Source organism: Notamacropus eugenii, chromosome 2, assembly GCF_028372415.1.
Source record: "Notamacropus eugenii isolate mMacEug1 chromosome 2, mMacEug1.pri_v2, whole genome shotgun sequence".
NCBI classification, from domain to species: domain Eukaryota; kingdom Metazoa; phylum Chordata; class Mammalia; order Diprotodontia; family Macropodidae; genus Notamacropus; species Notamacropus eugenii.
This window is the reverse complement of record NC_092873.1, coordinates 112,648,455-112,666,142: the sequence shown is the minus strand read 5'-3', so window position 1 is coordinate 112,666,142 and position 17,688 is coordinate 112,648,455. Positions and strand designations below refer to the sequence as shown.

Below are 17,688 nucleotides of genomic sequence, written 5' to 3'. Positions count from 1 at the left end.
AATGTTTATCTCCAACAATTTTTTTTCCTCCAAAACTGGCCAAAAATATGGATATTTGAATCCAGTTGTTTAATTATTTTAAGTCACATCCAACTCTTTATGACCCCATTTGGGTCTTCTTGGCAAAGATACTGGAGTGGTTTGCCAGTTCTTTCTCCAGCTCATTTCACAGATGAGAAACTGAGACAAACAGGGTTAAGTGACTTGCCCAGGGTGGCACAGCTAGCATTTGAGGTCAGATTTGAACTCACAAAGATGAATCTTCCTGACATTAGATCAAGCTCCATATCTACTGTGTCACTAAACTTCCCAGTCCTTCCTTTTACACCTCTAGTATTTAGGGAACAAGTTGTTCCTCTCCATGACTGGCCAAAAAATATAAACTTTTGAATTCAGTTGTTGTTCAGTATTTTCAGTCATGTCTGACTCTTTGTAACCCCATTTGGGGTTTTCTTGGAAAAGATACTGGAGGAGTTTGCCAATTCCTTCTCCAGTTCATTTTACAGATGAGAAAACGGGGGCAAATGCAGTTAAGTGCCTTTCCCAACTGGTAAGTGTCAGTTCAGATTTGAATTCAGGTCTAGCTGACTTCAGGCCTGACACTATATACTGTGCCACCAAGCAGCCCCATTTTGAATCCAGATACATAAGCATTTGTCATAGACACATGGTGATACAAATGCAAGGTGCATCCCTGGATACCAAGCCAAAGGGGCTTCTATCACACCTTAATAGGCAGTGCTACTGCAGCTTCTTTAGGCAGCCTCCAAAACTGAGAATGATGTCAGTCTGATAGCATGAAGTTAATAAATAAGGGATTTAGGCCTCCTACCTCCTTCTTTTAGTTCATTTCCCAAACCTGGATAGAGATGAGTGATCCCAGCTTTTTCCTGACCACTCAGGAGAACCTCATTTCAGAGGAGAAAGTGAGGCTGGTCTCCTTGCACAGGCCTTCCTCACTTAAATTCAATTCACTTGCAAGTCATGGCATCATCTTCCTAATATTGCAGTCTTCTTCGAGAAGAAAAGACAAGCAACATAGAGCAACAAGCATTCATCAATCCCCTACTGTGTGTCAGGTACTATGTTAGGCCCTGAGGATACTAAGATGAAAGTACAGCATTTTCTACCCCCCAAAAGTTTATAGTTTAACATGAATATCTGTGTGTACATATACATAAATATATATAATTTTTTTTACAAAGTAGATATAAGATAATTTGAAGACAAAGGCACTAACAACTAAAAGAAGTGTACTCCAGCCATGGAAGGCATGGAAGGAAATAAAAGGGATACCAGGTATACAGAGCAGTGAAAAGGTCATTTTGACTAGATATGTACATGCTTCATTAAAAGCTACATTTACTAGTAATGAGGAGAAAATGAATAACAGTGGCTTAAGTTTCCCTTTAATTAAGCCTTTACTTAACTTTAAAATAATAATACCACCCTTTATGTAGCACTTTAAAAAAATCGAGCCTGGTAATATATCGACACAGGAAGCCCCTGGGCAGAAGCCCCTCCACTAAGGTAGACGGTCCCTACTCTGCATCAATGTCACATATCCCAAGTCACCAGGATTTGAATTCCTGTTCTCTTGTCCCCATCTCCCAGGCCAGCTCTCTATCTACTAAGGGAGGAGCAGGGAACCTGCAGCCTCAAAGCCACATGGGGCCCTCTAGGTCCTCAAGTGTGGCCCTTTGACCAGATCCATAATTCTACATTTGGATTCTGTCAAAGGGCCACATTTGAGGACCTAGAGGGCCCCACATGGCCTCAAGGTCCCAGGTTCCCCATCCCTGTTCTTAGGCATACTAACTCTCACCACAACTTCGCTTTCACAAAATACTATTGCCCCTCTAGAATAGAATTTTCCAGTTTCTATTTTACTTGAACCTCACAATGATCCTGTGAAGCAAAAAATTCAACAAAGAGAACCAGAGAGAAAGAGGATGAAGCATTGGGGAAACAGACAGATAATATCATCATAATACCTTGCTATTTTATGGCATTTTAAGGTTTGTAATGTTTTTTTTTCATTTGATCCTTAAAACAATCCTGAGGCAAAGCTGCTATGATTATTCCCATTTTACATATGAGAAAACTAAGATACAAAGAGACTTGCCAGGGTCACACAATTGGTGAATGAAGCTGAATTTGAACTCAGGACCAGAACTTCAAATCAACCAAGTAAAGTGTAGTGTCTACAGATGATGTAGGAGAGAATATGCAATAAAAGCTATAGAATCGATAGTGCCAAAGGCAGCAGGAAAGTCAGAGAAGATGAAGAGGCAGAAAGTCATTGGATTTAACAATTAATAGATCATAAAGATAAAGAGGGACTCAGGAGAGAGAGGATGGTAAGGAGATAGATAGAGGAAGGAGGTAATGATAGCTATTTCAAGAAAATTAACAGTGAAGGGAAATAGGACAGAGCAGAAACTAGAAAGCGAAAAAAAATTAAAACATTTGTAAAGGGATGGTTGAGACCAAAATAAGTTCCGTAAATAGATGGGAAGGACTCAAATGGAAAAGAGATATTGGAGATGCATAAGAAATAGAAAACAATTATTGAGGCAAGGAAAACAAGATCCCAGAAATATAGAAGTATGGTGCTTCTTCCACCCACATAACCATAACTAGGTGGTAAAACGGATAGAGTTCAGGCTTTGGACTTGGGAAGACCTGAGTTCAGATCTCAAACCCTTACTAGATGTGTGACCTTGGATATATCATTTAATCTTTCTGTGTAAAATGGGAATAATAGTAAGTAGCATCTACCTCATAGGAAAGATAAGGTTGTTCTGAGGTTGTTTTAGTGAGTAGCATATGTAAAGCACTTTGCAAACCTTCAAGGGGTATATAAAAGCTGTTATTATTAATATATTTATAAATATATTTAGCATATATTTATGTAAGTATATGTTATCTCCACAGTAGAATGTAAGTTCCTTGAGGTCAGTGTCCCTTTTTTTTTTAATAACTCCAGTGCCTGGCAAATGCCAACTGATTGAATAATTCATTGATAGGCAGAAAAATTAGCCTTAGTGAGGAGTAGCAATATTTCTATTCCCAACAGGAAGGAGCACAGAGTGAGTGATGATGCAGAAAAGAACACAGGAAGGGAAAGGAGGATGCTGATCTTTTGGGTGAAATAGGAGGCTAAGTCATCAGATGGGGGTGGTTCTTTAGGGGGCTTGTAGATCATAGGGTCATAGATTCAGAGCTGAAGCAGAACTTAGATCCTATATAATCCAATCCCCTAATTTTACAGATGAGGAAACTGAGGCCTGGAGAGGTTAAGTGAGTTGGTCAAGATTATACCAATTGGAAGTGACAGAGATAGAATATAAACTCAGGTATTCTGATTCTGTATCCAGGATTCTTACCACAAAGGGTGAAAAAACTAAGTCACCATCAGGAATACTGTGGCAATTGATAAGAGTCTAGAGATAGCAGTGTCGAACAGTGAGGGGTCATCAAAATACATACCATAAAAGTATAAGTGAAGTATAAGTAAGTATAAGTAAAACCATTAAGCCCACTTTCTAGCTAAAAAATAAAAACTAGGTCTCAGAGAAGGTTCTACAGTTAGTAAGGGATAGAAAGGGATTAAAATCCAAGTCTTCTATTTCCATTATTCTATGCTACTTAAAGAAAAGATAATGTAAGGTGGTTTTTAAAGTAGACATCAGGAGAATACACTAGCCAACAAGTGAGCAGCGTGTTTGGGAGAATAGAGGGGAGCAGTTCCCTATTGCTCATCCTGAAAGGCTCTGGAATACAACCCGGTCCTGCCCTCGCTCTGGAGACTAACAGTTCTAAGGTCTTCTAAGACCCACTAGCAGGTGACATGAGAGTGCCATGACATGATAGAAATAAATAAAACAGACAGAGCCTTCAGTTCCTTCCCCTAAGGTTATGTCAGCCTCTCAACTCAGAAACCAGAGCAGTCATGTAGTAGATAACAGAACTGTTGTGGTGAAAAGTCACTTGGACTAGCCTAGAGAGATGAGTACAGTGAATGGAGCACTGGGCATAGGGTCAGGAAGATATGAGTTCAAAACTGGCCTCAGACCCTTGGCAAGTCACTTAAGACATATTTGCCTCAGTTCCTCATCTGTAAAATAGACACAGACTGGAAAAGAAAATGGCAAACTACTCTAGTATGTTTGCCAAGAAAATCCTGTGGACTTTGTCCACATAGAGTTGGATATGAATGTCCAAGAAAACATCAACAACTGCAAAGAGAAGAAGAAAACTGGCATGATTCCATGAGTTATAGGGAGCTGGGATAGCTATGTAGTGGCTGCTCAGAAAAAAGAAGGAAAAAAAGATTTATATGGACTGTTGTGATCTGGGATGAAAAATCGAATGTTACTCCTCCTTCCTCCCCTGCCCCAATAAAAACCAACCCCACCTCCTTACACAAACATTGCCTGGATATACTTGATTCAATGCTATTTGGTCAATAGAAAGCAATACACTTACATCAGGTAGAACACCTGCAAACGTTAGAACACCTAGCCTGTGGTAGTTATTTAGCAAAACATGGCTTCCTTGATGGCAGAATAGTGTAAAAAATAGAATCTTGGATTTAGAGTCTGAAAAATCTAGGTTCCAATCCTGCCTCAGACGACTATATGACTCTAGGTAAGTCATTTAACCTCTGGGAATCTCATTTTATTGATGTGTTAAAAGGGAGTAATAATTGCATCTGCCTTACAGGTTATAGTGCACCTCAAACAAAATAGTGGACATAAAGCACTGTGAATGCCTTAAAATACTGCACTAAATGAAAGCTATCCTGACCTCATCTGAGCCTAACAGCCGCTCACAGTTATGGAAAGCAGATATTTCCCCATTTTGCAGACAAAGAATCCAAGGCTCAGAAAGGATGGCCAAGCTCACTTCGCTTCTAAGTGACAGAACCAGGACTCAAAGCCAAGTCTTCTGGTCTCAAGGTCAGAATTCTGTCTACCATACTTATAACAGTTGCCATCTTTTTTAGTTGACAAGTTGCCCATGTCATTTCACCAAAATACAGCACCAGCCCTGAGTGACCTGATCCTATCTATTGGTTTCTGAGCAAAAATTTGTCTTTGACCTAGGAGAATATAATGTAAAACCTTGTCAGTGTTTGATAAAAGTTACCTGTAATCCCTCAAAGATTCCTTCTTGGCTGTTTTCTGCCCACCAGATTGGCAACAGGCAAATTTGCAGTCAATGACCTGGTAAATAATTGGGTTGTACATAGCTGCTGACTTTGCAAGCAAGGTTGGCACCACTGAAAACTGAACCGGGATGGAATCAGGCTGTCCAAAAGCTGACCACACCGACACAACAGCATAGGGGATCCAGGCAATAAGGAACCCTGCACAGATCAACATTGCCACCTGGTGAGAGAAGAACATAAAAGAGAATCAATGGGCAGATGTGCAATACTATACGAAGGACAAGGACTCAGAATATGGAAAACTACAAAATGATTAAAAGAAACAAACAGAAACAATGAGCATATACAACCTGGAAAATCCACCTAATATCCTCTTCCCATCCCTCCATGAAATTAGGCTTTATTTTCTGTGTACTCATATAGAACTTTAGCCATTAATATTTCATAACAGCACAGACTTAGAGTTGGAAATAAAGTCCGTAAATTCAACCCATCTCATTCTGTAGATGAAGAAATTAAAACTTAAAGAAATGAAAATATTTACAAGGTAGCACATGTAGTAAATAGCAGAGTCCAAACCAGGTTATAGAATCATAGATTTATAATTAGAAGGTACTTCAAAAGTCATCCAGTTCAATACATTCATTTTGGAAAAAGGAAACTGAGACTCAAAGAGGTTAAGGGACTTGTTTCTACAGTTGTTGTTGTTCAGTCATTTCAGTCATGTCCAACTCTTCATGACCCCATTCTGGAATAGTTTGGTATTTCCTTCTCCAGTTCATTTTACAGATGAGGAAACTGAGATAAACAGAGTTAAGCATCTTGCTGAAGGTCACATAGCTAGTCTGAGGCCAAATTTGAACTCAAGTCTTCCTGACTTCAGGACCAGCACTCTATCCACTGCACCAGCTAGCTGCCCTAACAGACTTTGAACCAAAGTCCACCGACTTGAGTCAGTGGTCTTTCTCCCTTATCCTATCGCCATATTTGTTTAAGGATCCATGATTGTGTTCTTAAGGATGAGGGCAGAGATTGCATGAAACCTTTCTGCATATTGTAGATAATCTTACAGAATTCTTGAAGATAGAATATTGATTGCCCTGACACCTAGATAAATCAATCAGTCAACAAACATTTATTAAATACTAAGTGGGCAGCTAGGTGGTGTAGTGGATAGAGCATCAGTGGAGGAGTCAGGAGGACTTGAGTACAAATCTCAGCTCAGACACTTGACACTCACTAGTTGTGTGACCTTGGGCAAGTCACTTAACCCCAATTGCCTCATCCTGGGTCATCTCCAGTTATCCTGATGAATATCTGGTCAATATCATCTTGGAGAAGTGAGGATGGTGATCTGCACAGCCTTCCCTCATTCAAAACATAGTGAAGTGCAAATCATGTCTTTATTTCTTTGATGGCATGGTCTTCTTCAGGGCAAGGAAGGACAAGCACACCAAATACTAAGCACTAAGCACTTTTCTAAGAAGTGGGGCTACAAAGAAAGATAAGTGCATGGTCCCTGCCCCTAAAGTGATCACTTATTAATGAAACTGCTGAAAGATCTTTCCACAACCAGCTAGTCTACTCCTCAGATGGAAAAACACATAGTCCCACCTCCACACTGTTCTAGTTTGGTGGGATACATTAGAATGTTCATCCTACTAATATAACCTTGGAGAATTCAGTGTCACCTCCATGCTACCACTTGGTAGAGGTTGACCAAGACATTATTAAATCTTCTTTGTCCTGTTCATCATAAGTTGTTGCCCTCTCAATATTATATTTATCTAGGGATATGAATGTATTCAAAGTCAAAAATAAACTGAGATGCGCTCAGTTTGGGGGGAAAAGAAACCATGCCAAAGAACACTCATCTGCCTGAGTCTGTCCTGATTACTCAGCCCACATCCACTTAAAACTTACTTGGGGGATTTGTTCACCTTGACGAAACTTTCAGTGACCCAGATTTGCCATTAGGGAAAACTTTGCCCTTATTGAAATTTCAGTATAAATCTTCTTCAGGGATGCATGTTAATTGTTCGTTGGATCATCAGATTTAGAGCTAAAATGAAGGACTCCATGACCTCTAAGATCTCTTTCAGCAATTTGATCCTATCACAATATTATAGAATTAGACATGTACTAGACCTTAGAGGCCATCCAGCCCAACCCTTGATTTTGTAGATGAGGAAACTGAGGCCCAAAAGGGTTCAGATTCTTGCCTAGGTTTACACAAGTTGTAAGTGTCTGAAGGAGAATTAAACTGAAGTCTTCCTCACTTCAAGCTTAGCATTGCTCTGTGGTGCCAAATGCCTCACCAGTCACTTTGTTTCAGAGATGAGAATATGAAGGTAACTTTCCCAAGGTCATGCAAATAGTGGGGTTATAGATCTGAGAATCCGACTTAGACTTTCTAAAGCCAGCATAAATCCTACCTTTCCAAACTGTCTTTAAATTAAGGACTAGGAGTTTAAGGAAAGTGGCCCAGGTCTCAAAGCGAGCCACGTAGGCCAGGTGAAGGCTGCCTCACATTCCAATGTCTACCATGTTCACCTGTGTTTTACCCAGAATTAGAACAAGCCTACTAATCACATGCAAATTTCCTGCTGAGCTTTGCTTGCCATCTTTCTCCAGAGACCTGTTGGGCTGAAGTTTTACTCTGTTTGCTCTATGACGATTTTTTTTTTTTGGTTTCATATGGAATGGCTGCCTAGAGGCTCTGCAGTCAATGCCTTTTTTCGAAATTCCCAAATAAATAATAAACATATAAATAAACATTGCTTTAGCAGATGTCTGGGGGTTTAACATTACTCTCATCCATTCTCCTTTGGTGACTCATATGCTGATTTCACAATATCTCAAAAGTCATTTTCTATGCCACGTACTTGTGCACTCCTGCCAAAGTCATTGACAGAAAATAAATTAACACTTAGCAAATAATATTTCCTACATTTTATGTATTTTTTGCTTTTATGGGAGTTTGCAATGGAATTCAGGGAGTACTTAAAACATTTGTACTATTTTTCCCCCTTTGGAAAAGACATATTGAAGAATTAGATTTACTGTGGATCCCAGACAGAGTAAATGAGGTAATTCTGCAACAAAGCTCTGCCCTCACCCAGACTCAGGTAGAAGCCAAATGATACCAAGCATATTTGATTGACTACAACATGGCTCTAAGAGAAAAAGAAGAGGCTGGGATATGGTATATATATATATATATATATATATATATATATATATATATATATATATATATATATATATATATATATATATATATGTACATGCATACATGTGTATTTGTGTATATATGCATACATAAAATGCATTGTATATATACATGTATTATGCATATATTGTTATATAGAAATACACATAAACATAAATAGATAGATAGAAAGAAAGAAGGGAAAAAAAGAAAGGAAGGAAAGAGAAAGAAAGAAAGAAAGAAAGAAAGAGAGAAAGAAAGGAAGGAAGGAAGGAAGGAAGGAAGGAAGGAAGGAAGGAAGGAAGGAAGGAAGGAAGGAAGGAAGGAAGGAAGGAAGGGAAGGGAGGGAGGGAGGAAGGAAGGAAGGAAGGAAGGAAGGAAGGAAGGAAGGAAGGAAGGAAGGAAGGAAGGAAGAAAGAAAGAGAAAGAAAGAAAGAAAGAAAGAAAGAAAGAAAGAAAGAAAGAAAGAAAGAAAGAAAGAAAAGAAAAGAAAAGAAAAGAAAGAAAGGAAGACAAGGAAAGAAAGAAGGATGAAGGGAGGGAGGGAGAGAAAGTGAGAGAGAGAGAGATGTTGTTGAACTGTTGAACTTGGGGTCAGAAAAGCCCTGGGTTTGAATCCCAGCTCTGACACTATTTAATTGACCCTAGACAAGTTACCTCTACAGTACATGTCAATGAAAGGTAATTAATTGCCCTAGACCTCCTTTTCTATCCTCTTTCAAAAGGAAAAAAAAAGAGCTATGAGATTCTGAGACAGAGAGTCATAGATTTAGAACTGAATGGCATCTTGGATGTCATCTATTCTGGAACGTCGAGCAAAAATGTTACTTATCAAGTAATGTATGTGGATATTAACTAAAGGCTTATTGCCTTAACCCAAAGAATGATGCTAAGGATGCAGATTTTAGATACTGTTATCATCTGGGAAATGCAGGTTGGGGACCAAATGTATCCTGGATCAAAGGATCAGCAATTTACAACTGAAAGGAATTTCAGCGATCACCTACTCTAATTCTTCAGGGCAGCTAAGTGGTGCAGCAGTAGAGCACCAGTGCAGGAGTCAGGAGGACCTGAGTTCAAATCTCATCTCAGACACTTGACATTCACTAGCTGTGTGACCTTGGGCAAGTCACTTAACCCCAATGGCCTCATCCTGGGTCATCTCCAGTCATCCTGATGAATATCTGGTCACTGGAGTCAGATGGCTCTGGAGGAGAAGTGAGGCTGGTGACCTGCACAGCCCTCCCTCACTCAAAACAAAGTCAAGTGCAAGCCATGTCATCATTTCTCTGATGGCATGGTCTTCTTCGGCAATGAAAGAGGAACACACTCTAATCCTTCGTTTTACAGATAAGGAAACTGAGACCTAAGGAGAGGAAATGACATGACAAATATCAACTGGAAGGGATTTTAGAGTCCATCTAGTCCAACCATATCATTCTACAGATGAGAAAACTGAAGCCCAAAGAAATTAAGCAACTTGTCCAACAATATACCAGAGAGTAAACAGCAGACTGAAGATTCAAACCCCAGCCTTCTGACTCTCACTCTGTCTTGTTGTGTGTTTATTCATCCTGGAAATGGTCCAAATAGATAATGTTGATTCTACTTTAAAAAATTAAAATCTCTCCTGAAGTTAATTTCTATTTCCAATTTTCTTCACACTCAAATTTTGAAAACAAGGTAAAGCTATAGCTGAATAGCTGAAGAGAGGATGCAAAATCAGGTCAGACCTTTCCATGCATTTGTGTTTTTCAGTTTAGGTCAAGAATTGAGCACAATATTCCCTCATTGGGCGGAAACTGGCTTAAGGCACAGGAGCTAGATTTTAAATATTTAGGACAATGCTCCCCACCATTTTACTGGGAAGCTTTGGCCATCCACTGCAATCCAACCACGGCCCTCAGGTGATGGCCAGGGCTGCTCTTAGGATAGACCAAGTAATAGAGGACAGTAAAGGTGAAAGCAAGGCATAGCACCAGGTAATGTTTAACACAGCCAACCCAAAAGTAGTCATATTCACAGAAGGCTCCGTTCCAGTCACCTGCTATAAATAGCATTTGATGCGGAAGAAAGAGGGCGGGGGAGGGGGACTCGTTAGAGGGGAAAAAAAATGATTGTGTGTTCAAACCTTGAAGAACCACAAAAGGGAGGAAAAAAACAAAACAAAATAAAATCCTCTGTAAGCAGTGAATGCAGAATATCTAAGGTCGAACAGAATTTTCATTCTTACAGCGCAAGAGGACCATGCTGAGCTGAAGCCAAGAAGCAAACGCTCACAAAGTATCCAAAATCCGGCATTTCTTAGTGGTACTGGGAAGAAAGATGGCTCTCTACAGATGCTGTAGTACCTTAGCAAGAGCACTGGCTTGGTAGTCAAAGAGCCTGGGTTCCAATGTTGTCTCCCATGTACGACACAAAGTCCTCGAAGCCGGGAGCTGTTTCATTTAGGACTTTGTGACCCTAGTAACTAACATGACGTTGGGTACATAATAGGTGCTTAATAAATGCTTATTGATCTCTACAATGTAGGGCACATAATTTACGATCCCAGACCTCAGTTTCCTCATTGCATTGAATGAAATAGCTTTTAAAGTTACTTCTATCCCTCCACCAATGATCCAAAGTCATTCCTCTTTCTGGGCTTATTTCCTCATCTGTGATGAGAGTAGAGAGACTAGATGACCTCTACGGACCTGGCCAGCACTAAATGTTGATGAGTCAAGGTATCTATGCATATTATTCAGAGTATCCACACATTTAGCTTTTTTTTAGAAGCAATCAAGGCTAAGTGTTTTGCCCACAGTCACACAGTAAAAGTTTGAACTCAGGTACTCCTGACTCCAGGGCAAGTTCCTCTATCTACTGCACCACCTCAATGCCCTTTAAAGCAGCTATATATTTAGCAAAATCCTCACTAACGTGAGGGAAGTCCCATCTGAACTGTAGAAAGAAAAAGCGTTTTAATATTTCTGAGTTCCGAAAGTAACAAGAACAAAGCAAAACAAATATTTCTTAAGAGTCCTTTGGGGGACTGCCTTCGTGAGTTGTTATAGTGCCTCAGTTCCTCATCTGTAAAATGAGCTGGAGAAGGAAATGGCAAACCAATATCTTTGCAGAGAAAATCCCAAATGGGGTCATGAGAAGTCGGACACAGCTAAAAAAATTACTGCAAGCACTAAGTGTGTGTGTATGTTTGAGTGAGTGTAGGTATGTATGTATGTAAATACACAGATATAATGTAAACTAAGTATATGTAGGAACATAAACATGAAATTAACACCTATACATTAATATATATATATATACACTTAAAACTGCGCTAATGTGGGCATATATATATATGTGTGTGTATATACACAAACACACAAACATATACACAGATCTGTTGTTCAATTGTTTCACTTTGTTTGACTCTTCATGATCCCATTTTGTGTTTTTTTGGCAAAGATACTGGAGTGGTTTGCCATTTTCTTCTCCAGCTCATTTTATAGATGAGAAAACTGAGGCAAACAGGGTAAAGTGACTTGCCCAGGGTCACACAGCCAGTAAGTGTCTGAGGCCAGATTTGAACTCAGGAAGATGAGTCCTCTTGACTCCAGGCCCAATGCTCTATCCATTGCATCACCTACCTACCTATACATAGTCATGCCTAATTTTATTAGTATAAGAAATTCTTTATAGATAAATTTTATTAGTATAAGAAATTCTTTATAGATAAATTGTATATGTAAGGGGGAATTTTTTAAGACCTTTAAAGTGCTACAAAATCATTTGTCCTCAGGTAGTTTTAAACATTTGCCTAGTCTATCTTGTGCTCACTATTAATATCTTCAGCAAACCTTTTTATTTTTCTACATATAGTGCAAAGATCATCAGCCTAGTTCCTGTCTAAATTATCTAAGCTTTCTAATTAGTGGCATCTGAATTAATGAGGTTTAACTGTACTCTCCTGGACAGATGCCCAGAAAATAGCTGTTGTTTAAGGTAACCAACCATAAAAAAGCTGGTTTGGATGGTATGCTCTTTGCCTTCATCAACCCTAATTACAATGATCCATCAAGGAAACAATAGTGGGGGAACCTGGCAAGAAGAGTATAAGATTTGTAGCTGGGAAGGACTTTAAGGATCATCAAGTGAAATCTACTCCCTTCCTTTCATGGAGAAGGAAAATGAAGCCTGGAGATGTGGCATCATTTGTCAAAGGGTACACAGGTAATAAGCTGTATGACCAGGACCCAAACCGAGGTCTTTTGATCCCCAAACAAAATTTACCACCATATAACCCTGTGACCTAATGACCCTTTTCTGGGGACTATTAAGACCCAAATCAATAGAATTAACTGTTTAAAAATAATTCTTTGTCAAAATGCACTTAAAGCATAAGGAGGAAAAAAATTAAGAATTTAATGTCAGGAAAACAAGTCCAAATAGACACTTGCAGAAGCTGAAAAATTCAGTGTAAAATTGGGAGTGCTAAAGGTAACCTTATTTGGAATCAATGAGATAGAATCATAGTTGCCAAGATTTTTTTTCCTTATTGGGAAGAGCTTTTCTGCAGGTTTACTCCAACTCAGACAGTCCTCCTGGAGCATTATATTTCTCTTTTTCTGTGCTTTACCATGAGAGGAAGAGTAATCTAAAAAAAAGATAAATGAGGTTAAACTGCCAACTTGAGGACTTTATATGCAGTTTCAAGGCTGAGTTTCCAAGATTAGCAAGATGTAGGTGCAGATAAGGTCTTAGCAGTGATTGTAGTAAGTACAAAGGCTTCAGACACATGAATCAGAGCAAGCTGGCCAAATCATGGTGCCAAAGCCACAATCAAGCATGGAAACACCAAAGTGGCCTGACCCAATATGAAGGAGCTTAGTTTGATCTGGAATTAATAACTTGAAGGCTTCTGGCTTTAAGGAAATTTCTAACATAATTCTGCCTTTACTTTAGCCTTGGTTGGATAAAATAAGGTTAGATAATGACTAAAAATAGTTGCCATTGAATTATTGAAGTAAGAGAGTTAGTCATAGTAAGGATTAGAGAACAAGGTAAAGAAATTCCCTCTCCCAGTGTATGTTGGCATCTTTTCTGCAATGTGTAGTTTTAGAGAGTGGACTTGAGCACTGAGAAGTTCAGTGCCTTACCCAGAGTCATAGAGCAAATCTGCATCAGGGACAGGAGTTCTCGGCTTTGAGTGCTGCTCAATGCCACACTGCCACCTATTAGGTGTACTATGGTGATAATATTTCTCTAAAATGGTTGCTTGTCAATTTTGAAAGACTTAAGACTCTAATGAATGGAATGATAAACCATGAATTCAGAGGACTAAAATGAAACATGCTACCCACCCCTTGTCAGAGAGGTGGTAGGCTTAAAATATACAATGAGACATACATTTTTTGACATGGCTAATGTGCAAATTTCTTTTACTGAATTATGAATATTTCTCATGAGGATTTGCTTTTTTATCATTATTATTCAATTGGGAGGGAGAGATACTAAATGCCTGGAGAGATAGATGATAAATAGACAACTAGATAGATAATTTTTTTTAAAGAAAAAGAGGATCAAAAGGATGATGAAAACTAAAATGATGGTCATTACTATATTAAAACCCAATAGACATCTTTTGGGTTAGACTTAACAAATACAGTTGTCTCTTCTACATCATGACTTTCTCCATCCTGATTTCAATATATTGAGAATCAGCAGACGACACAAGAAGACCAGAAGATGATGCAGAGCCTATGATCAAATATTTAACCCAAATTTACAATAAAATACTGTAAGTATCCATAAAGGAAAAAAAATCAGACTTCTCTGGTATGAAGGGAGAGCCAAAAATTTTTATGCAGATTTTCCAGATTGTGGCAAGGGATGGTTGGAGTAGAGGGGGCAGGGGGAGGGATGTGGAAAGGATAACTGTCTTAAATAATAAAACTTTATGAACTCATTTAAAAATTAAATTCCTGCTTCATCTTATTATGCAAATGTTAGTAATTAGAAATCAATTTATGTTTATGCTATTATCTTTTAAAGAAGCAATATTAGAGTGAGAGAGATCTAGTCAATGTGGCATAGCATAAAAGTTTTGTACATGTCAGGAAGCCTTGTATTTTAATCCTAGCCCCAGTACTTACTGGCTACATGACCCTTTAGAAATTACTTAACCTTTCGGAGCCTCATTTCTTCACCTGGGAAATGGGGATAATAACTGTAGCCCCTCCCTCTGATGATCGAAATGAGATAACTTAAAGCACATTGCAAAGTACAAGAGCTCTCCTACTATCAGGTGGTGTTATTATTCTTAATGTCTCCTCATCAGCACGGTCAAGTCCAGGAATCTAGAGATAGAAACTTCAAGTAAAGGTATGGTGCTCAGGAGAAAATAATCATCCTCAGAATGGCAGGATCATAGGACCATAGGATAGCAGAGCTGGAAGAGATTTTAGGGATCATTGAATCTAGCCCCAACCTTTTATACCAATTAGCCTCATAAATCATCATCAGAGAGTGACAATCAACTAGTTAAAAGAACTGAGGAAGAGACTAAACCCTTCGCAGCAATGTAAGGACCTAGAACATTTCCAAAAGACTCAAGGCAAAATACCATCTACATCCAGAGAAAGAACTATAAAATCTGAATGCAGAATGAAGCAGACTCTTTCCTCTTGTGTTATGTTTTGTTTTGGTTTGATTTTTTTCATGGTTTCTCCCATTCATTTTAATTCTTCTATGCAACATGACTAATGTGAAAATGTATTTAAGAAGAACGTATGTGTAGAACCCATATAAGATTGCATGCCATCTCAGGGAGGGAAGGGAGAGGGAGAGGGAGAGGGAGAAAATTTAAGACTTATGGAAGTGATTGCTGAAAACTGAAAACAAATAAGTTGATTAAATTTAAAAACAAAAAAGAACCGAGGAAATTTAGCCATGAGAAAGACAGAGGCTAGAAAATGAGGGGGAAGAGATGATATCTATCTTCAATCATTCAAGGAACCATTATGATGACAAAGGATTGTGTTGTACTTGGTTCCAGGAAACAGAACCTTGACTAATAAGTAGAAATTACAAACATGCAGATTTTGCTCAAAATAAATCCTAACAATCAGAGCTGCTCAAAACCATGTTTGGATACTTGGGAGGTAAGTTTCTCAGTGAGGGAGGGCTTAAAATTGAGCTAGGTGACAGAGTGGATAGAGTCAGGAAGACCTGAGTGTAGATCTGGCCTCAGACACTTCATCCATGTGTGACCTCAGGCAAGTCACTTAACCCTATTTGCCTCAGTTTCTTCATCTGTAAAGTAAGTTGGAGAAGGAAAAGGCTAACCACTCCAGTATCTTTGCCAAGAGAACCTCAAATAGTATTATGAAGGTTGGATATGAATGAACAACAAAAAATACAAGAGATAAGACCACTTGTCTAGAAAATTTTAGCAGAGATTCATGCAATGTGGTATAGTGGAAAGATGGCTGGATTTGGAGTCAGTTGACCTGAGTCACATCCTATCTCTCCTAGTTGCTACCTGTACAACCTTATGCAAACCATGTAATCATCTGTTCTTTTCATCTGTCAAAGTAATGGGTTGGACTAAATGGTCTCCAGGGCCCCTTCCAACTCCAAACTTATGAATCAATTTAAGAGGTTAAATTAGATCATGTTGAAGGTTCAGTCCAGCACAGTGTATAGAACATTAGGCCTAAAGTCAGGAATACCTGAGTTCAAATCTGGTCTCAGACATTTATTAGCTTAAGTCACTTAAACAAAATAAAATGGGATGGAAATAGTACCTGTCTCTCAGGGCTGTTATGAGGATTAAATGAGTATTATTTGTAAAAAGTACTTAGTACAATGTGACACAAAGTAGACACTAAAGAAATACTTATTCCCTTCCCCTCCAATTCAATGATTCTGTGTCCGTATTAAATGAGTACAACAGAAACGTGTGTAGAGATGTAAATTAAAGAGCTAGAATAATGCTATTGCACAGCACAAAGGAGAAAGAGAATCTAGCACTTTCACCATTAGTTTCTGCTTCTTCTCTACGCATTCCTTTTTCCTGACCCCCTTTCTCCTTTATGTCCCAGCTAAGTTTTTAGAGCCAGTAAAATGCATTTCTTTCAAAATATCATTCCAGTACCTTGGTCAATTTCATTTCCAGCACATGACTACTCTGGATCCGGCTATCAAAATGGGCCACTTCCTTGGTGGAGGACTTGACCTTAGCAATTATCTTCACATAGGAAAAGACAATCACAGCCGTCGGGAGCAAGAGACAGAAGAAGAGGATGTTCAGGATGAATGTTTGTCCCGTCACAGAGGCCTGAGCCAGCCACCAGTCGAGGGTGCAGGATGTTCCAAAGGGCTCAGGGGCGTAGTTCCCCAGACCTGCCAAGGGCATGGTTGCCCAGAAGGTAGCATAGGCCCAGATGATTACCAGGCAGATGTAGGCATGATGTCTCTTCAGCCAAGTCCCTGGGTGGAAGGGGAAAAAAGCATTACCTAGAAGCTCTTAGAGTCAGTTTTATGCATAGGGAAGTACCTATGTCCAAACCATGGGAGACTCCCTGCAAAGGATTTCAGAGCACCCCCACTGAGGCATCCTCCCCAGGAGGTACCCTATTCTGTGTAGATTTCCCAACCCTCTCCCTCAAACATAGGTTAGCCAGGGACCCCTCTCAACTAGCTCCCCATAGAAAGTAATCCCATATACAAATTTAACAGCATTAACACTAAATAAGATATTAAGGACTTATGAGACTCTATACATTACCTTCTCCAGAGATATTATAGTTTAATAAAGGTCTCTGAGAGACATAAGGCCAAAAGAATGATTTCCTAACAATGGAACTTCATGTACTCAGGAGACTCACCATGGTCCGTGGAAAGCACCATGAATTAGGAGTCAAGAGATGTGAGTTCAAATCCCAATTCTGCCACTGATAGATCATCTATTGACTGACCTTCAATAATTAGCCTCTCTAAGCCTCAGTTTCCTCATCTATAAAATGAGGGGATTAAACTAGTTTCCAACTTTAACAACCTATGTATTTAAGCTATTTCAAGATGAGGGAACCTTAGCAGGAACCCTCAAATTCCCTACTCCACCAGGCACCCAAATGCCCTCAAAGACAAATTTATATCAGATGAGGAAAAAAGAATAAATCATACCTTGCATTTATTGAACACTTTTCTTCCAAAAAGCTTTTGCACCTTCTTATCTCATTTGACCTCTTTAATGTCCTTGTCAGGAAATGTGTATGTATGTATGTATGTACAGGAGGAGATGTTGATCATTACT

At 39.0% G+C, this 17,688-nt stretch overlaps 1 protein-coding gene across 1 annotated transcript in view; it reads right to left on the bottom strand.

Moving 5' to 3' along the window:
* The window catches only part of OPN5 (opsin 5), a 40,193-nt gene that overhangs the window by 1,661 nt on the left and 20,844 nt on the right, over positions 1-17,688 (bottom strand). The window contains exons 4-5 of the mRNA XM_072638429.1: positions 16,528-16,862; positions 5,155-5,396 (exon numbers count right to left, since the gene is read on the bottom strand). Of these exons, the coding sequence (XP_072494530.1) occupies positions 5,155-5,396; positions 16,528-16,862 (577 nt within the window). The remainder of the gene's footprint in view (positions 1-5,154; positions 5,397-16,527; positions 16,863-17,688) is intronic.